This window comes from Diadema antillarum, unplaced genomic scaffold, assembly GCF_040938485.1.
Source record: "Diadema antillarum isolate AM-2024a unplaced genomic scaffold, OU_Dant_1.0 scf00000086, whole genome shotgun sequence".
Classification (NCBI taxonomy): domain Eukaryota; kingdom Metazoa; phylum Echinodermata; class Echinoidea; order Diadematoida; family Diadematidae; genus Diadema; species Diadema antillarum.
Window position 1 is genome coordinate 2,013,373 of NW_027270975.1, and position 27,373 is coordinate 2,040,745.

General features: G+C 40.2%; 1 protein-coding gene across 1 annotated transcript in view; it reads left to right on the forward strand.

The window, feature by feature from the left end:
* Window positions 1-27,373, forward strand: part of LOC139717991 (mitogen-activated protein kinase kinase kinase 3-like) — a 117,545-nt gene that overhangs the window by 87,513 nt on the left and 2,659 nt on the right. Inside the window, exons 4-14 of the mRNA XM_071629480.1 lie at window positions 1,793-1,908; window positions 15,386-15,429; window positions 18,961-19,072; window positions 19,849-20,016; window positions 20,619-20,870; window positions 22,014-22,087; window positions 23,624-23,676; window positions 24,312-24,401; window positions 25,332-25,562; window positions 26,386-26,534; window positions 27,164-27,289. Of these exons, the coding sequence (XP_071485581.1) occupies window positions 1,793-1,908; window positions 15,386-15,429; window positions 18,961-19,072; window positions 19,849-20,016; window positions 20,619-20,870; window positions 22,014-22,087; window positions 23,624-23,676; window positions 24,312-24,401; window positions 25,332-25,562; window positions 26,386-26,534; window positions 27,164-27,289 (1,415 nt within the window). The remainder of the gene's footprint in view (window positions 1-1,792; window positions 1,909-15,385; window positions 15,430-18,960; window positions 19,073-19,848; window positions 20,017-20,618; window positions 20,871-22,013; window positions 22,088-23,623; window positions 23,677-24,311; window positions 24,402-25,331; window positions 25,563-26,385; window positions 26,535-27,163; window positions 27,290-27,373) is intronic.

The window sequence follows — 27,373 nt, forward strand, 5'->3', positions numbered from 1 at the left end:
ACATGCCCAATGGCATTAGCATTGTAAAACTCCAGTAAACATCATTAATGATGTATAGTCCGACCTCTGTTCTCTGGCCATTTCGAGACTGGCACCCATCTGGATAAGCAGTTTCACCGAATATGGGAGAAACAATGTTTGTGTATTATATGAGTACAAGTAGGCTGCCGACCCAGTGGTAACTACGTAGGTAGTATACTCCGCTACAGTGTTGTAAATCTTACTACCCTACTTAAAATCATACTCATGAAATTGAAACATTTTACTGTAAAATTCATAACATGTTCTGGTAGGGAATATCATAGGCATATTGTGTGAGTTTTGTAGGAGGTATATTGATTAAGTCTTAATAGAGGGCAGAGATTTGGTTCAGTCGGCTGGTCAGGGCGCCTGCCTCCAGATCTGAAAGATCGGGATTCGATACTGGGGTTTGATTCCAGAGTTGTAACTGAGCAATGTTGTGTGTAATCATCCTGTCCCCTCTAGTAAAGAGGCAGAAACGCTCTGTCCCTCGGATAGGGCATAAAATGGAGGTCCCGTGTGTGGGAGAGAGACAACTCATGCATGTAAAACTCGAAAAGAGTCCGCTTCTTTCGTTCATTGCAAAGAGCAGGGTGCATAGCCCGATGAAGTGGTCCCACCTCACATGTAACTGGACCCCATAGAAGACCAGCTAGTGCAGCCGGATATGGGCTATCTAGCCATCTTCTCAGATGTAAAATGAAGCAAACAAACAGTGTTTGAAATCACTTTTTTTTCTTCACTGCTTCGGATAATAGAGAAGTCTGAACAAGAGAGTGCCAGATAATGGAGGCCAGACTGTATGTTGCACAATCGGTGAAATGAACGTTATCTTCCATAAAATTATGTCAGTGTTAACCCATTGTTGACAAACTTTGACCCCTGTGGTATCTCGGTAGCTAATAATCATATGTCAATGAACTTTGAACAATACATTTACAGTACTCAGTATGCAAATCCTGGTGTCATATGATGTGTGTGTGTGTGCATAATGGTTGATGTGTAATATCTGAAAACCTGCATGCAAAAATGTAGAAATTGAGAGTCAAACCCTGTCACCATCAAGGCACATTGATTGCAGGTCAAACCCAGGGGAATTTATTTAACCTGATATCTACAATTTGTACATTGTAACCACATCTTTGCCTTAAAGAGTTAAGCATATGACTATGTATTTCAGTGGATTTAACATAGATGTTGTATGGGACTGCTGGTTGCAGCTATCATTTTATTGTGATGGTGTCAGTTTAATGATTAGCTGTCAGATGAAGGGAACTCACTGGAGCTTTGGTCTCATATTGGTTTCACTACGACCAATCTGGTTGGTATGTGTGCTAGGATGAAACATGAACTTCCTCTGGAAAGTCGATCCCTTGCAGTCTCTCACTGCTTATCATGGCCTTAGTTCAAGGCATTTTTTTGTTTTGTCTAGCTACAATGTCAGGATTTCATTAGCCAGTAAATGCTTATGTTGTGTAAGAGAAGTTTTCACATGTGATACATGGTAGTAAAAATATATTAATGCTGATTACCTGTAGGTAATAAAGAGGGTGTAAAATAAATACTCTTGTGTTTTGCACTCATGCAGTGGACTGCAAAATTCATGAAAATTTCCACAAATATTTCTGGGTCACAGTAGTTTTAGTCAACTGGCTACCCAGATGCATTCGTTTCTCGAGAGTCATGATTCCTCAGAGATTTCATATTTACATACTATCTTTGTTGCAATCACCACACCTCATGTTTTTTAATCTGGTCTTCATCTGTACAGTGGATCAAACGCCAGACAGTAACCAGGTCATCACCGAGATCACCGACAACCTCAAGGCGCTGAGGGTTCAAGGGTCACGGACTCGCATGACACGGAGTGGGACGTCTTCTCACACAGTAAGTAACTTCGTAACTCCCCCCCCCCCACCCCCCCTTCTAGGGATGACCCCCTAATGTTTAAGATCATCACTAGCCTTTTAGGCGGGTTATGATTAATAGCAACGACAATTTATTGGAACTAGTCAAATCTCACCCTCTAGTCTGTCTACATAGTTACAAAATATACGAAAAAAGTAAGTGCAGCATGATGTCTGAAACCTTTCACACTTGAAAAGCAGGTAATCATGTCGCATACACTGCAAAACTATAAATTTTCGCTTGCATGAAACTTTCACGAACTTCGCTAGGAGCCAAGATTCTTGAAAGTAGAATGCACGAAAGTTTTATACACAATGCTTTGAATGCCAATCGCAAAAGTTTCATGCCACAAAAAAGGCTGTTGGTTCCAAATCGCAAAAGTTTTATGCAACGAATACTTCTGGATTTATACGAAGTATAGAAAATGTACTCCCAGAACATTTGACATCATCTCTTGTTTTTTCTCTTCTGGACAATACATGTAGACCTAAAAAAAAAGAAATGAATAAATTCCAAAAGAGAGCTTTATAAAAATTTGGAATGGATTTCTTCTTTAAAAGCAGTTTATATCAAGCTCTCTTTGTCATTAGTGGAGGAAAAGAGGGAAGGAGGGATGTATCTGCTGCCAGCCATCGGCAGTGAGTAAGCCCAAACTTAACATGCTCTTCACTGTCCTTCTACAGACTTAGACTTTTCCCGTTTCACACATGTGTGACAGGTCGCACACGCGTGTGGGTGTGGGTGTGCGTGTGTGTGTGTGTGCGTGTGTGTGTGTGCGCGTGTTTGGGTCCCTACTGGTCTTACCCAACGTGGGATCTATCGTGGGATTGACAGGGATTAGACATGGATTTGGGAGCTTGATCCGTGGGATATGCCTTATCCCACCGGCATGGCTCTTGCCTGGCCAAATCCGTGAGAGTTTGCAAGAGTTTTGTTTGGGTTGCTGTCAGGACTTGACAAGCCTGAATGGCTGGCTGCTAAACTTTTTTTTTCTATATCAAGAATATGAGTTTATTATTATGTGAAACTAAAAAAAGCTACTCTTTATCAATCAATGAAGGTGCAGTAAGAGGTCTTTTGCTCTACTTGACTGCTATGCAAGTATTATTTTCAATAATAAGTGGAAATAAGTGATCAAGCTAATTGTTAATGAAGGTTATGTAGAAATATTACCTTTTACAGTTCAGTGTCTGGAACAAACTAAATAATGAAATATGCATGCCAAAAAAATCCTCCAAGCAAAGCTAAAAGGAGTGACAGAGATTACGTTTAGACAGATTCGAGTGCCATTATGCTTTGCCGTTGTTCAGCGTAAGGTGGGTGTTCCTGTTAGAAGGAAAATTGGATCAGTAATGTCATTTTCCTTTAAATTCAACTTTGTATGCCTGGGTATACTGGTGATATGATTTAGAAATATGGTTACAAAGCAATGTATATTGTGATTCAGAGACACGAAAAACAACAAGACGATAAGTCATATTTTGTTTTCAGTCTTCCTTTGAACTCTGTAGCCTAGACCCCCTTCCTGTTTATGCTGTCCTTACCCTTTGTAGAAGTTCGTTAGGAAATGAATGACTAATTAAATCTAATTTGTTTCAAGTCTTGTCCTGCAGAGACCCCCCCCCCCCATATCCTCTCTGTAGCAGTTTACTTATATACTCACAGTGTAGCTGTTCTCTTAGGCAAATCTTTCCACAAAATCTGAGCCAGTCCAGTGGTTTGTTATTTCTTTCCACTAAATGTACAAGGCACTCACACCTATCTGAGGTTTTCATGCATTTGCACTCCCATGATAACGAATGCAATTAAAAATGACAAAATTCTTGTTATAACAGAAGTAAAAATTCAGGCCCCCAAATTGGTCGGTTGGCATCCATACATCTCGAGAAACGTTGGCGTAGTGCTAGGCAAGAAGTTATCTAGATATCTTTATGTACTTGATCGTCCCAGCTATAATGAAATGAGAAAAAAGAAACTGCCTGTCCTGAGGACATCGTTATTACGGGAGGTGCCTTTATATTGTGCTTTTGCTATTTATGTAGCAATAATAAAGGCCTGTATCTTTTCAAACTTGTGGAAGAGTATGGACTGCCTTCAATACTAGATGTCTGTGTAGCTTTTCAGTGGTTTGCTTGGTAAATGCATACAGGCATGTTGCATTTGAATCTGTTTTTTAATGGCAAAGAAAAAAGCAATCTGCCTATAAATCAGAGATGAACTTAAAGAAGAGGAAATGATAAATTTTACAGAAGGCCGAGAGAGAGACTTGGAGGTTGTTAAAAAAACAAAGCCCAAAAATTATATACAAATTCATATTTATTGTCAAGGTTTGTTTCACTCCCTCTAGTGTTGATCTGGATGTCAGGAGATGTTGACGCTACATGAACAATTCCAGCAGGTTGTTGTCAATGTGTCAATAATGCATCCTTCCAGCTATTACACACAGGCTGGAGTCTTCCCTTCGTATTTCTCGCCCCCATTTATCAAGAAGAGTGGGAAGAAAGGCCGTGACATGGTTTGAGGTCTCGTCTATCATGCAGCCAGCGCGGCACCGTTCGGAGCAGCACGTCCCAAACTCAATTACTACATATTTGCCTGCTATCTGCACACCGATCCACTTTTTTACGCGCAATGACATACAAAACCCCTCGCTGCATTTCCTTTCCCCGAGTTTGCACGAGTGCGGAGAGCGGTGGCGCTTCCGACGAGGGTATTTTTAGCGCCCTTTTTTGGCTGCACGAGAAGGGAAGTCATTGTGACCAATCCCCTGCTATGACGCAGCACGTTTTTTTTTTTCCTCCTCTAGACATAATTATAGTTCCGTATTAAAGTTCCCCCATCCCCCCTTCCCAACTCCACTGAGTGGCAACCAGACTTGGGCTAATGTACAGGAATAAAAGTATCCAACATTGCAAAGTAGAAAGATAAAACTAAATTCATTTTATTTTCTCGGTTTGATACGTAATGTTTGCAAGGAAGATACATTTGAAGAAAGAGTTTGTTCGAAGCTGAGAATTCCTTTCAAGCTAAGAGTATGGGCAATGCCTAATACATAATGTGATCACAACAGTTCTAGTTTGAAATACATAACATTTATAATGCTCATCAAGATAAGTCTTTGCAGCCACATGAAATACAAGGAAAGCTAAGTCTGTATGAATTCCTTGATAACTTATGATTTTTTTAAACAGACCAATTACAATACCAACAAAGGAACACATGAAAGTATATCCTCTAATAGTGGCATCCTTTAATAGTGGAACCCCTTAATAGCAGTTAGTTTCAGCCTTATCTTGGCCAACTTTCTAAAAGAGATAACTGAAAGCATTACCCAAAATACCTGCCCAAGGCGATCACTCTGCTGCTAAAATTGCTGAAGGAACAACATTGAAATTCATGAGCTAGGAAACAATTAATTATGCTAAAATACCTCATTCCTTATAAACCGTACGATCTGCCTCCGCTCGATACCACAGGCTAGTCGCCCTCCGTCTCCAGCGTTTTTCCTGTCACCTGAACATGAACTTTGTTTACTGCGAACTTGAGGTCTTCCAACAACTTTGTCACAAAACACCAGTCCCGTCGTCAGTTAGTGGTATATGGCTTGTGGATGGGTAATTTTCTGGCTTTTTCCCTGAGGTTTGGGAACCGCAGAATGATGTCAATCAAATGTGGATCCTGCTACCCACATTGAAGTCAGAGCATGGCGTACTCTGGTCTATTGGTTGTACTGTTATTGTTGTCATCTTTGGAAGGAAATAGCTGCATTCACATGGACAAAGTATTTGGATAATGATCGGATCCAAAAACCTAGATTTTTTTTTTGCCCACTCAGATGGACAGAAATATCCTTGTAATTGCAGATCGCAATAGTTTGATGACCAAACTGCGCATGCCCAAAATCTACCAAAATTGTGACCGGCACCCTTGTGTTCATGTGCAGTTCAATCATGCATGCTTTGAATGACAGGATAAAAAAAAAATCTTGATTTTTTTGCTACAGCGTTCACACACTTGCTGCTGTGTGAATTATCAAGCTTTTTCTTAAATTTGTGATAATTTTGAAATAATTGTAAGATGTGTTAGGATATGGATTGTGATGCTGATCACACTGTTAAATGGGATTTTTATGTCCACACAGGCCACACAGGTGTATCCAACTAATTCGCGTCGGTGTGAATCTTACTATCAGTTTTTGATACGTGGAATTCTGGCAGAAGAACCATTGAAGGTGCAAAAATCAAACAAACTCTGCAAGGATCTTCGTTTTTTATTCAAAGTTTTCATCACAAAGTAAATACAACAGGAACTGAGTATTACGTACCTCTGTCATACGTATTGCAAGTTTAAACTGAAGGCAGTAATATAATGTAATCAACTCCTTTTTCCCTTATAGAAAATGTTTGTTGCATTTACTGCCGATCAAAACCTCAATTCTTTATTTTCAAAATGTCTATTAATCATTCCTTATAGCCATCCATGCTATAAAAACATAAAATGGGGAAACAAGCTTTTTAGCATACTCAAAAAGCATTGAATGCATTTTATGTAAATGTTTGCTACAGGGGAAATGATTGAGTGGGTGAGTTTTCAAGAAAAATATGCAAACAGAATGCAGGGTACTACAAACCCACATGCCTGCATAGCCAAGACTCTTACATGTACATTCACTTGCCAAACAGTAAGTTTTTAAACCCAGGTGCCTGCTAGGCCAAGACACCTAAAACTTACTGTTGGGCAAGTGAATGTATGTGCATGCCTTTTGAAAGTAAGGCACCTTATGTTAGAGTAGAATGCCCATTCTTACAAGTTGGAACTATATTCTGCATAATACCATGTGATATCATTTTGGAAAAAAGCATTCACACATACGTAATATAGAGATTTACTTATTATTACATCTAAGTGTGATAGTAGTGTGCTGTCTTATGTTTGAAGATTGCAATATATTATATATTTAACAATTTCTGTCATCTGCTACAGCCTTTCCGTCACCCATTCACCACTGACAGATTTAAAAAAAAAAGAAAGGAAAAATTGAAAAATGACCTCTGCTGTAAAGGCTGTCCCATGTAGCCAGAAGTATGGGGGGGGGGGGGGGGGGGGACTTCTGTGTGTATGGTAAGGAGTATGACGGGGGTTGGTTGCGTGCATCAAAATCATTCCCACTTCTGCCAACTTTTGATAGGTTTGTCATATCTATTTATCTCAAGTTTGCATCTGGCTATAACACGCAGGGAGGGTGGGAGGGAGGGGTGGAATTCTGGTGACGATAGTGGACCTGTTGTAGACCAGGCACCTGTTAGGAAACTTTCTAGAGTGGAGTCTGTAGGACCGGAGACAAAGTTTTTTGTTTGTGGGACTGGGACTTTGTGGAGACTGTCGCTTCGGTGCATTAAAGCAATGGAGTCAGACCTACAATGTGCTGTGAGTCAGTAGTGTCAGGGATGGCTTCTCTGAAATGACTTTTGCGTAGTCGTAGCATCCGGATTATGGTGAGAAGAAATAAGGTGAAAACTTCGAGTGAACAGGAAGTTGAATGGTGTTTAGAAAGAAGGAAAATTCTCTCTCAGGCGACATATTATTGAGTACCAAGAATAAAGAATTATCATTGTCTCCATGTCCTGCTTCTATTTTGTATTGTAAAGACACATACGAATTCAGCAAATTCGGAATGATTGTGCATTCTACACAGCACAAACCTTTTCTTCTCTGTTGCTGTATGAACTTTGACCTTTCTCCTGACTTAATAGTAGGACATACCTTCATAGCACCTCATCTGCAAGTCAATATTTTGCTTTACATGTGTATAAATACATCTCTTCTCGCTCTGTGATTGGGTTGCGTGTCCCATCTATTCTTGTCTGTTCATTAAATGCCTCTGCTGTGCAAACCAGGCCTTGACTGACAAGTCAGTGGTATTTTGTGCTTGTTCAGTCATGCAGTGCCCAGGGTACTGTTTTCTCACAAAAGAGATGTCTTGATTTGCACAAATTCTGGGCTAGAAAACTGGCTTGAAACTGGTGGCAGATAGAACTATAAATACACCCCTATACACTCTTTTTGTTTTCTTTTTGTTGTAGGGCATGGTCTGTCAAACATATTCAATAGTTCAACAATGTTGAACTGTGTAATGTATTGGTTTCTGCCAAGTAACCATGTAGAAACTGCATGTGTTCTAAAGTGTATTTGAGTATGTGTGTGTTTTATCATATGACATCATTCTGGCATAAGTAACTTGTATGTGTGTGTGTGTGTGTTGTTGTTGTTTTTTTTTTTTAAAGAATTCATTTAAATTATCTCCTGGTTGAAAAGGGAAGTTTGAATAAAAAAGAATTAACATAAAAAGTATCTTTTTACTCAGTTTGACAGCTGCTTTGGTTGCTAAATCACTGACTTCAATTCATGGCAAAGGTTGGACACTCGAGTGTTTCCATCAAATTCTTTTATTCAGACGGTGACTGGGAAGGCATGTTAGCTTTCAATGCAAAGAATAGGAAATTTAAGAAAAAAAAGAAGATGTCCTTCCTGCTGCTTCATCCATCAATGCAGGACTCCGATTGGACACATGTTAGTCTTACATCAATGCTTTCTCTCCTTGTAATATTTAGTTGAATTTAGAAAGGCTTACTGTAAAACACAATATTTTCGTGGCATGAAATTTTTGCCAACGGGAGCCGACGGCCTTATTCGCAGCCTGAAATTTTCGTGAGTTGCCTCTAACATTCAGTGCATATAGTGTTGTTATGGATACATGTGCATTGTACTATCATTTCTGGGCACTTGATTGTTCCGCGGAGGAATATGTAAATAAAAGAGTTCGACAAGATGACCGAGATCGACCAAACACCTTGTTTGAGAGTCTGGGTATTTCGGTGGTTATGATGGTTCGTTAGGCCAAATTAACCTCCCGTAACAAATTGGGGGCACGTCACGAGAGTTCGGCAGGGTTTCTGCGGACTTAGGTGATTTGGTCGGGTTTGATATTATCTCAGGCATGCCAGGAGTGTTTTTTCGTTCTCGCTTGGCCGATGAATTTCGGTGAGTAGCGTGTGTAGCACTCTATGCTATGTCGTGGACATGGGCGATCGCGATACAGTTTACGTCGCGCAACTACGTATGTCGTTTGCATCGTGATTGTTACAGTGTACTGTATGTGAAGGTGTTACGATTTGAGAAAGCATGGTGCGTTTACGGCGTAGTGTGTGTACGTGTGTGTATGCACGGAGATGGACGCGGAGTGATATGGTATACATTTTGATGTAAATCGGTCGTCTTTCTGTGTCTGCGTGAGGGAAACTCACGTTCGTATTTCTTTCGGGATCGAAAGGGTTAATTTGGCACGTGCGTAGTGTTGAGGATGGTTTAATCTGGGTATACGCTGCTGTAGTGTCTGCGTGGAAACGTTGGTCAAACGTTGGTCGTTGGTCCCGTACGTGGTGGTTCGTGTGTGGTTCAGCATACGGGTTATTCTACGACGGTTTGTACAGCTGTATGTGATTAGCATACAGGTGATTTCACGGTGGTTCGTGTGTGGTTTAGCACACGGGTTATTCCACGGTGGTTTGTATGTGGTTTAGCATACAGGTATTTCACGGTGGTTCGTGTGTGGTATAGCACACGGGTTATTCCACGGTGGTTTGTGTGTGGTTTAGCACACGGGTTATTCCCAGTCGGGTCGTGTGTGGTATAGCATACGGGTTATTGTTTATAGTGCGACTGGTTTTCTTCAATTGAAAAGGGTTTTTTTTCAGCTGGCTGGCTGGTGAGAAGTCAGGTTTTCTTGTTGCACTATTAACTGTACATTATTGGTGCAGAATGGAGAAAGATCAAGATTTTTCCATTGAGAAGTTTGTGGATTCACCCACAGTTGAGGAGTTGCTAACCTTGAAAAAGGTTGATCTGTTGCGTGTTGCAGAAAACTACAAGGTTCCTGCTGTGAAGAGCACAATGAAAAAGTCAGAGATTACACAGCAGACAATTAAATTTCTTGTAGATGAAGAAGTATTTCCCCTCCAGGCATTGCGTAGCATATCAGGTAGTCCCCCTGGTGATGTGCAAGGGAGTGTAGAAGTACGTCTGAAAGAGCTTGAACTTGAAAAAGCGAGAATTGAGTTAGAGAGAGAGAAGGTTTCTCTTGAAAGGGCTCGTCAAGTCGGTGAGAGAGAGTATGGTGTAAGCGTCAGTGGTGGGCATTTTGATATCGCCAAAAATGTCAGAATGGTCCCTGAGTTCGATGAAGGAGATGTGGATAGGTATTTCCTGCATTTCGAACAGGTGGCGGATAGCATGGAGTGGCCGAAAGAAAAATGGCCTCATCTTTTGCAGACTAAGTTAAAGGGAAAGGCATGTGATGCTTATGCTTCACTGTCGCGCGAAGAAGCTCAGGATTATGCAACAGTAAAAAAGGCAATTCTGAACGCGTACGCCTTGGTTCCTGAAGCGTACAGACAAAAATTCAGGAATAGTAGAAAACTGGAGTCACAGTCATTCAGAGAATTTGCAAAAGTGAAGGAAATTGCCTTCACTCGTTGGCTGCAATCAGTAGGCGTGGATACTGTTGATGATTTGCGGGAACTTGTGCTACTAGAGGAGTTTAAGAGTTCGCTACCTCAAGAGGTGCGTTCGCATATTGAGGAACGGAAAGTGAAAACTTTGTTGGTAGCTAGTACAGTGGCTGATGAGTATACTTTGTCCCATAGTCATGGAAACAGGTATGTAGGAAGCAAATATGCAGCTCCTAATCGTCTAAGTGTTGGCAAGACAAATTCTAGCAGTAAGACAGAGGTGAAAGCTGGTCTAGTGGTAGAAAATGAGACTGACAAGAAAGGTAGGAACACTGAGAAGCCTATTGTGTGTTTCCATTGTAGACAACCAGGGCATGTGAAGTCTAATTGTCCCATTCTGAACAAGAAAAAACAGGAAAAAGACAAAGAAAAGAAGTCTCATCCCAATGGATTGGTGAGTCGTTCAGTGGAATCGGCAGGTGATTGGTGTGAACAAGTTCAGAGTGTGATTAAGTCAGCTGATCAAGACAAGATTAAGTCTCAGTATGAACCATTCACTTCTGTAGGCTATGTGTCATTGGTAGGGTGTGATGAAGCCAGAAAGGTTACCATCCTGCGAGATACTGGTGCATCCCAGTCATTGATTCTCGACAGTGTCCTTCCTTTTGGGCAAACTTCGTCCACAGGCACAAGTGTACTGTTACAAGGAGTAGAAGGAGGTTACGTTGAAGCCCCTCTTCACACAGTCGATTTGCAGTCAGGCCTAGTTTCAGGAAGGGTGAGCCTTGGTGTTAGGAAGTCACTTCCAATGGATGGTGTAGCATTGATATTAGGCAATGATCTTGCAGGAGACAAAGTGACTATTCCAGTGGTCAGTGCAGTCCCTTTGGATAAAGAAGGAAATGAGACAGCTGCATTGGTTCAGGAATTCCCTGAAGTTTTCCCAGCTTGTGTAGTCACACGTTCCATGTCTAGAAAATCAGAGGAGTCTGAATTGAAGGCTAGTCCAGAGGATATGAGTCTAGAAGGGAGTTTCTTCTGTCGGTTAGATGATGTAGAAGCAAGTAGAACCGCAGCATCAAAATCACATCAGATAGTGAATGAGTCTCGGCCTGTAGATGAAACTGAGATTGGGTTGAACAAGAGCTCTTTGATTGACGCACAGAAGAATGATCCACAGTTGGTAGCGTTGTGTGATAGTGCTCTTGCTGAAGAAGAAGCACTGAGTGAGAGGACTTGCTACTATAAGAAAGGAGATGTGTTGATGAGGAAGTGGATGCCAGTTGACTCTTCCAGTGATGAAGAATGGCGAGAAGTTCACCAAATTGTCATCCCAACAGTATTTCGTAAACACATTTTGAGTGTGTCGCATGAGTCAGCTCTTGGTGGTCATCTTGGAGTCAATAAGACGGTTGACAAGATTTTGAAACATTTCTTTTGGCCTGGCTTGAGACGGGATGTTTCAGATTTCTGTAGGACTTGTCATGTTTGTCAAGTGGTGGGAAAACCTAATCAGAAGATTCCTCCTGCTCCCCTGAAGCCCATACCAGCATTTGATGAGCCGTTTAGCACAGTTATCATAGACTGTGTTGGTCCTTTGCCAAAGACAAAGGCTGGACATGAGTACTTGCTCACTATGATGTGCGCTTCTACGAGATTTCCAGAAGCTGTGCCACTTCGGCGTATCACTGCACAGAACGTTAGCAAGGCGTTAGTGAAGTTCTTTACAACGGTTGGCTTGCCAAAGGTGGTGCAATCAGACCAGGGTTCCAACTTCACTTCAAAGATATTTCAGCAAGTGATGCGTGAGTTGGGTATCAAATGTGTAACCTCGAGTGCCTATCATCCACAGAGTCAAGGCGCTCTGGAGCGTTTTCATCAGACGCTGAAGAACATGATGAGAACATACTGCTTTGAGGTCGAGAAGGACTGGGATGAAGGCTTGCCGTTGTTGCTTTTCTCGGTGCGAGAGTCTGTGCAAGAGTCCTTAGGATTTAGTCCCTTTGAGTTAGTGTTTGGACACGAGGTTCGTGGTCCATTGAAGGTCTTGAGAGAGAAGCTGTTGGGTGAGGATGAGTCACCCGGTTTGTTGAATTATGTGACCACGTTCCGTGGTAGGCTGACTCGTGCACGTGAATTTGCTGCTGGACATTTGAGAAACAGTCAAAAGAACATGAAACAGTTGTTTGATAAGAGGTCCAGGGAAAGGATGTTCAGTCCCGGTGAAAAGGTATTGATACTGCTGCCCATTCCTGGTAATCCTCTGTGTGCTCGCTTCTCTGGTCCCTATGTCGTGGAGGAGAGATTGAGTGATGTGAATTACATCATTCAGACGCCAGACAGGAAGAAAAAGAAACGGTTGTGTCACATCAACATGTTGAAGAAGTATGTTGAGAGAAGTGCAGGTGAAAGTGCGAAGCCAGTCATGTATGTGGTAGGAGCAGTCCAAGATGTCCCCGTTCCCAAGACGAGGAAGGAGCTGATGAGATTCATCGGCATGGCCGGATACTACCGTCGCTTCTGCCATAACTTCTCGGATGTTGTGGCACCCTTGACTGATCTCCTGCGGAAGAACGTGAAGTTCCAGTGGTCAGCCGCATGCCAGTCTGCGTTTGACCAAGTGAAGGCAATCCTGTCGAGTGGTCCTGTGTTGGCAGCGCCGGACTTCACAAAAGGCTTCAGCCTAGCTGTCGATGCCAGCGATGTCGGAGCAGGCGCCGTGCTGATGCAGGCTGATGACGATGGAGTGGACAGACCAGTCTGCTACTTCTCGAAGAAGTTTAACGCGCACCAGCGGAGGTATTCTACCGTTGAGAAGGAGACCCTAGCGTTAATTCTTTCGCTCAGCCATTTTGATGTCTACGTGGGCAGCACAACTCAACCCGTTGTTGTGTGGACTGATCACAACCCACTGACATTCGTCAACAGAATGAGAAACAAAAACCAGAGACTGATGCGATGGAGTTTAATCCTACAGAAGTATAACCTTGACATTAGGCACATTCGCGGAAAGGAAAACATTGTCGCGGACACACTCTCCCGTGCTTAATTGAGACATCTCGATATTTTGTATTGTTGCCAGATGCAACAATTGTGCAAATGTATTTTATGTTTGTGACACTTTAAACAGGTGTAATTCTGTTTTGCAAGTACACAGGAAAGTGTGTGTACATCATGTTTATGTATGTATTTTGCATACACTATAATTGTGATGCCAACAGCATGAATGGCACTTTGAATGTGTAAATAACAACAAGGAAGTATCTTCAGACATGTTTGTGTTAATAAGGAAACACAGCAAGCTATAATTGTGCTTTGAGTCACTCTCCAAAAGAAGACATTATGAAGGCTGTTTTAAGTTACACTAGCCATCAACAGTTGTCAAGAATGTGAGTTGTTGGTAAAATGACTTCAGACAGGTAGTGTTGCTGTTTGTATAGAGAATTTTATGTATCGAGTAATGTAGGTACCGTTCAGGTATTTGAAGTTTTATACTTGTACATGTACAGGTATTGGTTAAATTTGTTGTGGCATACACCCTAAGTTTATTGGATGTTGCCTTTTGGATTTAATTAGCATGTATACTGTATTAGGTACAGAAATTATATAGTTATACATGTACATAGCTTTTGCTCATTGTTATAGTTCAATCATTGCCTTGGCGAAGGTGTCCAGTATTTCACAGTTGATCCAATATACCAACAGGCATGTACAATTGTATTTAAGCGAACTGTGTTATACAGGGATGTATACAGGTATACACACAGGTTATCATCGGGGATATCTCATTCAGGTTCATTTGATGCTTTGTTAGGTAGGTCATACTCTTGGTGTTTTGTATGTTGACAGGCAAGTTTTCAGAAACATAATTAGGGTATATGACATTTGTTGATATCTTGACATTTCAATAGATGCTAATACAACGTCTACAGGTATATGCAAGTCACATATCATGGAATATGATGTTTTGGTTTTAGGTTGTATGATTACAACAGTTGGATTATATGCAGTTGCTTGTGGAAGAGATGACGTGTTTTATAATCGTTGTACACAGGTTAATCATTTGATAATGACAGTGTAAAAAATTGATTTATGTTGCATGTGTGTTCTAACGAGGAAACCACATGATTTTGGTACAAATGTATTGTTTGTGCTGTATGCATAACATGATTGCATAAAGGTTAAGGTGTTGAGAAAGTTAACATTGCAGTATTCAGTGTTGCACAACTACATGCAATGCCAGTATGCTGTAACTCACAAGCAGCAGTAACTCACGAGAGTGTAAGATTGGAACATGTTGAATGGTACTAAAGTCGTACATGTTTTATCACAGGTTGTGATGATGATATAGCCATAGCATACTTTGTTTATGTGTTCTTATAATGATGCAACCATGGTAAACTCATGGAGTTATAAGAGTGAATTGGAAGAGGAATGTACAATGCTGTTCCAAAATATTGTGCCAACGTACATAGAGTCCATTTGTGTTAAAACGTTAAATGCACTCTTTTAGGGGGGAAGTGTTATGGATACATGTGCATTGTACTATCATTTCTGGGCACTTGATTGTTCCGCGGAGGAATATGTAAATAAAAGAGTTCGACAAGATGACCGAGATCGACCAAACACCTTGTTTGAGAGTCTGGGTATTTCGGTGGTTATGATGGTTCGTTAGGCCAAATTAACCTCCCGTAACAGTGTAGACAAGATCTTTAGCGTGCATTTTAATTTCGCGAAACTCGGCTCTCGCGAAATTCACGAAATTAAAATGCATGTTAACATTCCTTGTTTTTCAGTATAAGATATCAACTGCCCCAAGACATGAGATCACTCACAGGGTTTCAGATAGTCGCCCTGTATTTTTGTTCATTGTTATTTGTTATAATCTAAGAAGAATGTGCCTTCATATTCAATGGAATTTATGTATTCATTTTTTTTCTCCATTCCAGCAAAATGAAATCAGAGTCAAGTTCGAGTACAATGGCGAAAAGAGGTGAGTAAAAAAATGTTGATTTTATATTCCATTTATGGTTTGTATGTGTATTTGTATTTTGTCTTTGTCTGTCTGTCTGTCTGTCTGTCTGTCTCTTTCTCTCTAATAGTGGCATGATTTCCATATTGGTATGTAATTTCTGGTTAAGGCCATTCCTTTTGGCAGTTTCATTATTCTAATTGACAAAATATTTGGGCATATTGCTTTATGTCTTCTATGCCTACTTGTATGATGCTGGATAGGCATGCTAATGTGTCATGACTGGATAAACCTTTGTCTGTCATACAAATGATCGATTGTAATCATAGAGAGATGAAATTAGTCGTCATGTTTTCAAATCCTTGCATCTAAAATTTGGCTGCTTATTTTCTCTGAATTTGGCAAATCAGCTACAGTCATTTATTTTTTAGCCAGAAACTTTAATAACAGCCATCTCTGGTTTTGTGGAAGCTTTATATATGTGATGAATTCATACATTTTTACCCCCTACACTGTCCATGTGTCCATGTGTCACCTCAACTTGAGGGTGATTTGAACTGCTACTTAGAGGAACAGGATATTAAAAGTGAGCTGTGAGTGAGAAACATGATATTCAATTTGATATTGAATCATGAAGATTCCCTGGGCTGACCTTTCTGGAATTCCAAGGCATTATGAAGTCCGTCATGTTCTTCGGGGAATTACACGGGGAAGCCGAGGAAGTGATTTTAAAGGGCAGCCGCAGATTGTAAGGCGATAGCTCTTTTTATGGGGAGAATTGCATCAGAAAAAAACATCTTTATGGGAAATTAATCATGATTGATATAAATTTAAAAATAAAAAGACCCAGACATAATAAGGCCAACTATTTACATTCGCTATATCAAAGGCTTTTGCATAATGTTCACCTGAAGTGCAAGCATTACCACATAAGTTTAAGTTTGAGCATGCCTTGTGGATGTCTTTAAAGTACATGTACCATGGCAATTTCCGCTTTCGCACTATCCCATTTCTATGATATAATGCCTCGTTCTATACCTCTCTCTCACACCATGAAATATGAAACTAAATACTTCTCCAGCTTTGCTGTGTATATTAGGAACACTGGTTGGAATCTGCTCATTTCTTATGTTAGTACAATTGTTGTCTGTACTTTAAACTGCATGTATCATCAGTTATGAAACAAAGGAAGACAGTAATGCCAAACACTTGTTTTGTCATGACTTTTCGGTATAACAATGTACGCAGAATATAATTTTTTCTAGTCTTGTTCCACCCCTCCTCTCCTCCTTCCAAATGACAAGTCCTAACCCTTAAATAGCCCCTTCAAGTTATCTGCTTGCCCTGAAGTAGCCCCTTACAAAGCAGTTCTTTTGGACATACAGATGTAGGTTGAGTCTTTCTCAAAGCATTCTTTTGACACTGAACTAATCCTTCCTACAAGCCTTCTGTAGCTGTTACGTAGTGCCTCATTATAAAACGAGTCCCTTTGCCTTGAACTAGCACCTCCTAAGAGCAGGTATTCACATTAAATTGGTTTCCTTTTCAAAATTAGGAAAAAAATGATATTATGCTCTAAAGGTATCTTCTCCAATACCAATAAGATCTTTTTACTTTAAAAAAAAAGAAAAAAAGAACGCAAACAAACATAAAAACAAACTGCGAAAGACATTTTCGGTGGAGGGACTGCTACCTCTAAGATGCGTTTTCTAGAATTCTGTCCAGGAGGTGACTGTAGGGACAGCGCACTGTGCAGTCACACGTTTGGAGAGAATCTGCAAATATTCCGAGATACTTTACAGCCCTGCCAAGTTCCTGCGCTGCACTGTTGTGACAGCAGTAGAGGAGATGCTATCGCTTATTTCTCCTAGATAGGTCACATCCAATTTCCTCCCAATAAATCACAGCCTTGTTAGCGAATTTCCCCGCCATTGCTGCAAGCTCGAATGCAACGATCTCCAAGAAAGCGGAGAGCCAATTGTCGGCTTTGGCGGAGGAGTGGGTGAGGGCAAATCTGGAAGAGATTCATATCGTTTTCCGTTCTTCATCTGCAGCATCATCAACAATGAGTCAAACCTTTTCTCTTTGTTTTCTCGGGTTTTTTCCCCTCCCTTTTCTATTCCCACACGATTTTGTGTTTTTCGGTGCAAAGGTGTCAACCTTTTGCAACCTTTTGCAACCGTTTTTGTTGGATAGTTTGTCGAGCACACAAATGACTTCAAGCTCACACTCAGATGTTATGATCAGTCACGCTTTTATGTGGCACATGGGAATTGACTCCTTCTTGCTGCGCCAGTGGCTCATTAACTGCTTAAAAGTCCATTTTTAAGATTGAGGGGCATGGTGGGGGGGGGGACTGCATGAATCCCCTCTTTGACTGCTCACTAAAAAGTATTGATATCCTGTAAATGCAAAAATTTTCGCATTACACTAATTTTTGTGTATTTCGCGCTACTTTTGACTAGCGCAAATTCTAAAACCTGCGAAAATATCTTCACAATCTTACCTCTGCACATTTTGAGTGGGTTGACAATTGCAAAGCACGAATTCAAGAACCCGCGAATATGTTTTTGAGCCGCTCAGCGCGAGAAATTAATCGTGCGAAAATGTCCACATTTACAGTATTCTCTACATCCATGTTGGGTTAAAAGTGAGTGACGGTGAGTGAAAGCAAGATTCTGTCACGTGCATAATTTGTGGTCATCCACAGTACAGCTGCTTTGGTTAGGTGCTGGGTTATCTGTGAAATACTGTAAAACGAGAAATTTTCGCGTGCATTTTAATTTCACAAATTTCGCGAGCGCCAAAATTCGCGAAATTAAAATGCACGTGAAAGTTTTTGTCTACACTACATGCATTGAACGCCAGTGGCAATTCACGAAAATTTCATGCCGCGAAAAAGGCTGTCAGCTCCAATTCGCGAAAATTTCATGCCACGAATATATCATGTTTTACAGTATGTACATTAGATGGCACTAGGTGAGTCTCTGGCCCTCATCTTGTGGGTATAATTCATACAGATATCGATCACAGTATGACGAGATTTTTCTCGATAGTAATCAAGATTGGATGATAGGAACACAGCAGAGAAAAGTAAGAAGTTAGGTGTGTGTTTTCACATTCAAAGATGACTCTTCCATGCACGGTAGAGGTTTGTCAAGCTTTCATTTGAATAAAGGAAGTAAATGTGGACATTGCAAGCTTTTTACAGTGGTTGATGCAGAATTTTGTTAAACAATTTCATGGATGTCCTGCAGCCAATAAAAAAACACTCAAGGTGTAGCGTTGGAGTCCAACAATTTTGTCATACAGCCATAGCTTGTCAGGATATAATTTTCACCACATTTTGTTGATTTCTCAATTGAATTCCTTGCTACTGAAGTGGTTTTATATCCTTAGAATGGTTGTATCCTTTTGAGCGTTAGTATTCATGAAGAATGATCATCCAATGGTTCATGTCCCCAAACTAGATTTGTCATCAGGCCAATAATGTAATTGCATTGATGAATAATCCAAAGGCTTCTTTTATTTTATTCATTTTTATTTTTTCAGAATGCTGCTTATCCCACGGCCACTCAAGTACGATGACCTCGTGCAGAAGGCCAGAACGACTTTCGGTCAACCTTTGGAAATGTTTCTGACAAATCACAACAATGCATCATCGGTAAGCCTTTTAATTTTTCACATGACCACACATCCAAGAAAATGTCTCTGACACCAAATTTTCAATTGTACATGTTGTGTATTGTGATGTTTTGCATAAGGAATTGATATCATCAGTCCCACATATTTGTTTACATGTATATCTCTTGCATGGATTTTCTTGAAATTCATTTCTGTCATCTACATCGTCGATACTCTAGCTGCCCTGTCAAAAATGTGTCAGTCTTTTCTAGAATTCACTGATTAATGCAAAGTTAGTCAGTTACTCTCATGACTTCCGTGTTAACCCGTTGAGGACAGACTGATTTTGCTACAACACGCATTTCCCATGGACACCTGCCCAAGTATACTCGGGACTCGTCCTCAATGGGTTAAAGGATTTACTGGAGCTTCAAGACGAGGAATGATGTGTGGCCTGACCTATCTCAGCAATGGAATGCCATAGCAGACACTGTTATCTGTATAGTGACTATCAAAGAGATCTCATGAAATGCTGTGGTAATAGATCATGTGTTTTACATGAACCTGTGTTACAGTGATCACATGTGGTTCCCCCGAGTGGATATGTCTTCACACATTTGAATGAGTGATAGATGTTTAAGCTGTTTTAGTATGTATGCAGCACTAGAGGAGTCAAGAACAAGAGGGACTGGACATGTATCAGTAATCAGCATGAAGAGAGAGCGTTAATTTCCTGATCAGTATTTTACAGATACTCTTTTCATCTAGTATGTTCGACATCACCATAATGGCTAATTGTTTCCCTTTCACCTACAGTTATTAATACCAATTAAGGACCAGAAAGACCTAAGTCAGGCCGTGGAGATAACGGATGCCAATCCAAACGCCAAGAGTCTCAGAGTTCACCTCACTCCCGCGTCCATGGTAACGGCAGCATCGTCAAACAACAATGGGAGCTCCAAAAGAGAACTCTATGATACGGCGGTAAGTTTCAGTATTCAGCTATGTCTCACTAGCTGTCCTTGATATGGTGAGCTTAGTTTGTATGAATTGTACGAAGGCGGTTGTGAATTTCATGGTAGCAGCAAGTGTTTATCATCATCAAAGCTAAATAGGACAAGAAATAAGACCAGAGCACTCAGTCTTTAAAGTAATGTGGGATCTTAATGTAAAAACAAAAAATGTATATTATCAATATATACGACCTCAGATCATGTTGCCCCTTTTTAGAGAAGAATGTAGTCATCATATCACGCTTGAGAAACGAAATGGTGATAGGAGTGTGCATGATCATTGTAATTCTTCTGGATAGCATAGTAGCTTTTATATCTGAACTAGCCATTCTACCCAAAGTTTACAAAATGTAAATTAAAAGTGTGACATGACTTTCGACTAGTCAGATCCGTAATATAAGTCCAATGATTGAGTATCGAGCTTTAATCAAAAGTGAATATTTTGTATACCAAGCGTTGATATCTCAATGTAGACATCGTGATGAAAATTTTGATTTTTACAAAAATACAAAGAATGATATGTGAAGGGTACTGATCAAAGAAAAAAATTTCGCCCTCCCCCCTAACACGCAGATACGAAGCGGAGGCACAAAGCATACGTCGCCAGCCAGGTCTCAATCCGTCCCCCAAGACCCCCAGATGGGGGGACGGGGTGGCCACAGCCAGGAGGCCTACAAACGCTTCTCCACCCAGGAGATGCCCACACGTGACAACGCGAACCCGTCGCCGCCCCCCGGATACGTGCCGGCGGACGCTGAACTACCCAGTATGGCACGACACCAGTCGTTTGGGGAGGGGGCCTTCATTCCAGAACCACCTGAAGATGTAAGTTGATTGACACATGAATGTGTCATAAGCAAGCCATACTACCATTGTCTACAATAATCTTTGAAAGTTATGCTGCTAATTGGAAAAGAGTTACATGTAGGTCCAATTTGCCATGAAAAGTCCCAAGATTTAATGTGCAGGTTGTGGTCTTGTTATCCCTTCATATATTAAAGGACAAGTTCACCTTCATAAACATAAGGATTGAGAGAATGTAGCAATATTAGTAGAACACATCATTGAAAGTTTGAGGAAAATCAGACAATCCGTTCAAAAGTTATGAATTTTTGAAGTTTTTGTGCAGTACCCGCTGGATGAGAAGACTACTGCAGTGTATGAATAACTTAGATGTCACATGCGTACAACAATATAAGGAAAATATAAAGAGAATTTCACAAAATTCCATCTTTTGAAAAAAGTACACATTCCCCTGACTCGCTACCGACAAATGTTATGGGTAATATTATTCCCCCTGCCTTTAGAAAGAGGCAAGTCAAGTGCACTTTTATTATGCCAAAAAAGTGAAAATATGTTGAATTTTCTTTTACATTTTCTTTATACTATTGTACGCATATGACTCACAAGCTGTAGTAGTCTCCTCATCCAGCGGTTCCAACACAAAAATTTAAAAAATTCATAACTTTTGCATCGATTGTGCAATTTTCCTCAAACTTTCACTGATGTGTTCTACTAATATTGTTGCATTTTCTCAATCCTTATGTTTATGAAGGTGAACTTGTCCTTTAAGGTGTTTTTTTTTTTTTGGGGGGGGGGGAGGTCAGAACATTTTTAACTGATATTTCATGGCAGATAAACGTGTTAAAAGAAAAGATTTGTTTGAAGCTGGAGCAAATTGTATTTTCCATTTGTTGTTACTTTACTGGTTGAAAGCAATTTAGGAATAACCACAAATATAATATGTTCATGCCAGCAAGATCCTATGAGAAGGTTTAAAATATATGTCTAATGCAATTTGAGTCAACATCTTTTCCCAGTTAAGAGAGAACTCACAAATGTTAGAATATATAAATAATTATGTCATTGAATATATGATGGAAATTGTCTTGAATCCACAATGGTTAAATGGCCAATCTCACACTGATGTGTGACTTTGTTTTTGTTCTTGTTCTTTTGTTTTTTCAGAGAATAATGGGCAGCCCAGATGGTAGCCAACAGTCACTAGATAAAATCAGAATGGGCAGCCATTCGTTAGGAAGGTATGTATACGCACTAAGTGAGACGGACTTGGTGATAATTAATGAGAAGAGAGAGGAAAATTAGTCTTGAGTATCATTTTATCATGCTTTGCATTTTATTACACAGGCAGGGGACAATCTAGAAATTGGAAACTAGTTTTTTAAGGAAAGGATGTGCTGTTGATAACTTAAATGTGAGATCTATGGTTTTGAAGTGAATGCAGTTCACGTTGTTTAACTTTCCTGAACTAGCCCTTCATGAAACCAAAGTATGTACTGCGTGCAGTTGACCTTGACCAATCTGCAGTTTTAAAATTGATGAGCTTTTAACTACAGATAGAAAGTGAGTTTCACTTTTCTTTTCACGTCGAGCTTCCACATCTTCTCAGACACCGGAAGAGGATTTTCTGCTCATTGTTTTCACCCTCATGCGCAGGCAGTCACTGTCATAATCGCAGTAAACTTGGCACTTTCCTGAGAATCTCAAACAAACACATACTTATTTCTCTCCATCCCTACCCATAGACCATCCTACCAAGCTGTGAGAGGTATTGACTTAAAAACACTCACACAAAGAAACCAAGGGGTTAATGGTTTTAAAGAAGACAACATAGTCCCACATATAGCTGCTGTCGTCATGAGAATGTAACAGCAGGCTTTAGTACTGTATAGATTTGCTATAGCTACTGTCTACACTTGTTTCTGGCTATTAAGATACAGCGCCAGAAGCTGTGAATGTCTGTTGTACTGTCATCTTAATAAGTGATATATTCTGTGAAGTTCTGTGGAATATCCACTATTCACATTCCTTAAATCCTGTCTTGCTATCTTGTATCCAGAGTAGGCTTAAAGTCATATATCCTGGCTGTCAGATAGTGCTAAGAATGTACCTTGAAGCTCACTAAAGTAACAGCTTGGAGTAATCGCATCAAGAGTGTGTAATGCCATGTGACATTGTGAGAGAAGGATTAGCCTGGTTTTAAGCTGTGAAGCAGAGAAAACTTACAAATGCTGACCGGGTGTTCAAGGCCCAGCTATCACATCATACAATGCGTGGGATTTAGTCACGTCAGTGTCCACAATCTGACTTGGGATTTTGAGAATGATTGCATGTAAAGGAGAAAACTGAATGGGATGTGTGATATTGTCGGTCCTCTCACATAACAGTCACACCGTAGAAGGTTAAAGTCATTCATGACTTCTGATGACAGGCAGACTTAAAGTATGACAGACACATAAATGTCATAATGTCACTTTGAACATGGTAAACATTACATATCGTGGAATATATTATTATAGTAGCTGTGGAATGTACATGTCCTTTATTTCTATGCCACCTGAAGATTATTCAAACATGAATTTCCCTTGTAAAACAAAGTATCCAGCATACCATCATACTACAAATCTAACAATAGCATTTGCCTGTCCTTTCCTAGAACTTTTCGTTCGTCCAGCAGATCAGCTAGTAAAGGTCAGAAGTGAACAGTAAAATAATAGAAAATAAATATAAAGAACAAATGTATGTTCAACTCTGCTTTGATTTCTTACTCCCCACAGCGCCACAGGGAAGATTTTCAAGTCACAAAGCTGTGCTAATCACGAAGACTTAGGTAAGACATTCTGGGTGGCTCTGTCTTGCAATAAATACAGAGTTGAACCACTTCCTCCTAGTAAGATGACCACAGTCCTACACACGAGCTAATTTTCTGTGGTTCTGTTTACACATGAGATTATCATACATATAATATACTTGTTTTTGTCTCTAATGGTTTAACATGTTCTCATATGGCATTGCGATGTTTCATTCTCGTAGATTTTCCAGAAAAAGGAACTCGAGTTTGTTCATATGTAGGCAATCTTATTAGTGTGATTATCATGTCTTCAAAAAACCAGTTTGTTTCTGTTGTTAAGAAGAGAGATTATTTCCACGACCCCATTGGCTGATTGTACATGTAAGCTGGCAACTCAATTGAAAAAAAAAATTACTTCCATACTTAGTTGTTCATTTGCAGAGAGTGCATACAAACTTTACTCTCTTAAGCTCTTCAGCTTCAGATTTAGTCACAAGAATTATTTATTCATATGAATGAATTGTTAATCAGTTGCAATCACAAGAATGATTGATTGATATTTTCTTCTTTTTTTGTGTGTGAATAGTTTTGAATAGTATTCAGTGATAGTCAGTGATAGTAATTATTGATTGATTGTAACATCTCATACTCTTTTCTTCTGATTCTATGAGCAGAAAACTCTCAGGTTGGTCGAGGGATGATCAAAGGAGGCACATTCCCGTCGAGACAGAGCGTCAAGTCTTCAAGAATAGACACAGATGATGGTAAGACATCTTTCATAACGGAAGCAAATCGCCTGGGAAAGTGATAGATGAGGATTTTCGGGACTGCGTGTTGCACTTTGAGGGTTTTTCGTTTCCACTTGTACAATGTTTTACGTCCCTTTGACAGTGGTTCATGCTTCGTGAGCATCTTCTGCAGGTGACATTGATTGATTGAAGGAAGCATTGCTTCCCTCTCGCAAAAAGAAAGTGAACTAAATAAAGGAAATGATTGAGCCAAATCCCATTTCGAATTTGATATAGATAATCCATAGGCAAAGTCGCTGAGAAAAGTGAATAGTGACTTAGATGACACTGACAGTATAAGAGACACAAATGCTAGGAGTGAGAAGTTCAATGAAAATTGTTTTAGACTTGCTGTATAAGCTGCAAATCACAATTGGACGGCGAATTTAACAACATGCGAAAATGTGACCATACGCTGAGGTAGTAGTGCGCTTATGTAAGCCTCTGTGTCAATTCGCGAAAACAACATCTCGTGAAAATGTCTGTGACCTCCTCATTCGCGAAAATATCTGTACGCGAAAATAACAGCGTATACAGTACGTGAGCATGCTTTGCAGAGACCTATAAGTCAGCTGAACCTTGCCATGAAAAGAATTTTTTGATTAAAACCTTTTGAGATGTTTGTGCATAGACATGGAGGAAAGAATGCTAGGTGGAAAGGCTAAACATGTGAAAGACTTCCTTTTTTTTTGGGGGGGGGGGTTCACAACATTTGTGACTTTGAATTCAAGCTTTCCTTGTCATTTGTACTGCTGTAAAGTTATGCAAACAGCTCTCTCTCAAAAACAGTTCTCTTTTCTGAATGTCTTATGAACTTGTAGCTTGTCAACAACACACACTAAAAAAGACAAATTTAGATAAATGTAAAGGCATTAATAAACCGTTATTTGGTTTCCTTTGCTACAGGTCGAAAGACATTTCCAAGTCGAGCTGTCAAAAGGCCGCCACTGTCGTCGATGCATGATGACCAGGCCCCGACATCGGATTCGATGTCATCGCTCGGGCGGAGCAGCAGTAGCGGTATAAACAGCCCAGACTATGATACGGACGGCAGCATTCCAAGGAGGTGGACAGAGGGTGACCTGGAGGGTCTATCAGGGTCCTATCACCACTCGTTTGCCTTAGACAACACCAGGTGTAAGTATACACCATGGCATCTCAACACGAGGTGTAGCACACTCTGTGTAATATGCATGTTTGACATCAATATCACCAGGTGTGGGCCAATCCATATATTGCACACATTTGCCTAGACAACACTAAATGCAGGCCAGTCTGCGGTAATACACATGCTTAACCTTAACAGTTCTCAGTGTAGGCTACTCTGTGTAACACACATTTTTTTCCTGGACAAGGACAACACCAGGTGTTAAAGGAAAAAAGAAAAGTAAGAATTGGTTATCATCTAGATTAAGAACTGCCCACTGTGAGTTCTTGTGTGGTTATGCACTGTACACTCTCTGAGAAGTCCCAGAAATCAAACTATGCCACTGTACTGACAGAGTGTTTAGCATATAATGTCTTCTTCTTGGACAAGATTGAGGCTGAATCCTGCCCAAGAATGAGACATTTTATTCTAAACACTCTGTCAGTACAGTGATTAAAGTATAACCAAGTAGAAATGCTGATCAGTTGTTTTAATGGATGTTGATAGACAGAAAGAACTACTTTAAAACATGAGATGAATAAGGCATGAAATTTTCATGAATTGCCGCTGGCATTCAGTGCCTAAAGTGCAGACAAGAACTTTCGGATGCACTTGATTTTGCGAATCTTGGGTCTTGCGAAATGTGCAAAATTAAAATGCATGTGAACATTCCTCGTTTTACAGTCAGTACATAAACAGTGCCATTCTGTATCCTATACTTTCAGGGACAAATGCATCATTGATTCTTTTATGTTGTTGAAATGACGTGATCATCAGACATTGTATACCCATTTTTTTGGTTTCTTCTTGTAGCGCCGAGAGCACCGACAAATTGGCAACGAGGGAAGATGCTGGGTCAAGGAGCGTTTGGTGTCGTCTACGTCTGCTATGATGCAGACACGGGACGAGAGTTAGCAGTGAAGCAGGTGCCAACCGAAAACAGCAATACTGATGCGAGAAAAGTAAGGATGATTCAGGAATTCTTATTCCTTCCTACATTATCAATATTTCCCCCATTAAACCGTTGAAGCTTGTCAGACTGTTACCTTGTCATGCAGCCTAGCTTTGTGTCTATCGTAACTTCTTTATGTGTACGATGCATCATTGTTACATTCGCTTCTTTTCTAGCAATCTTCCATTGAGATCATTTTCCTTTTGCAAACGAGGATTTCACACTGTGGAGTAATCTCTCATTCTTGTCCAGAGATATTTCTACATTTTGTTGCTGCTTTTCCTGTTGTGTATAAAGCAAGCATTGCTAATCCACATGTGGTCCAGTATTATTTTGAAGAAAAGGTGTCGTCCCTGAATGACTTGTGTATTGCCAATTTAGGGAAGACCATTCACTTTTTTGTTTCAGTTTGCACTTCCACTTTTCTCTGCATATATCAGAAGCCAATTAATGCCTTGAAAGTCATTAGCAAACAATGATAATGATAATAGGGGGTATTTATAATGCCCCATACCACTCACTCTGAGTGCTCAATGGGCATGAAAAATCTCACACACAGCATAAAAGAGAGAAAGATATAGAGGAAAGAAAGAAAGAATTCAGAAATTTAATCAGATGTTGTATTGTTGCCAATTTTAGGAGGTGCAATCACTGAAGCAAGAGATTGAGCTGTTACGCAACCTGCAGCACCCAAGGATAGTGCAATACTATGGCTGTCTGGAAGAGAATGGCACACTGTCAATCTTCATGGAGTTTATGTCAGGGGTGAGTTCAAAGTTCACTGCTATGCTGGCCCTTTTTTCCTCATCTTGCCGCATCATCACTGGTTGGATCTTCCACAAACTTTTG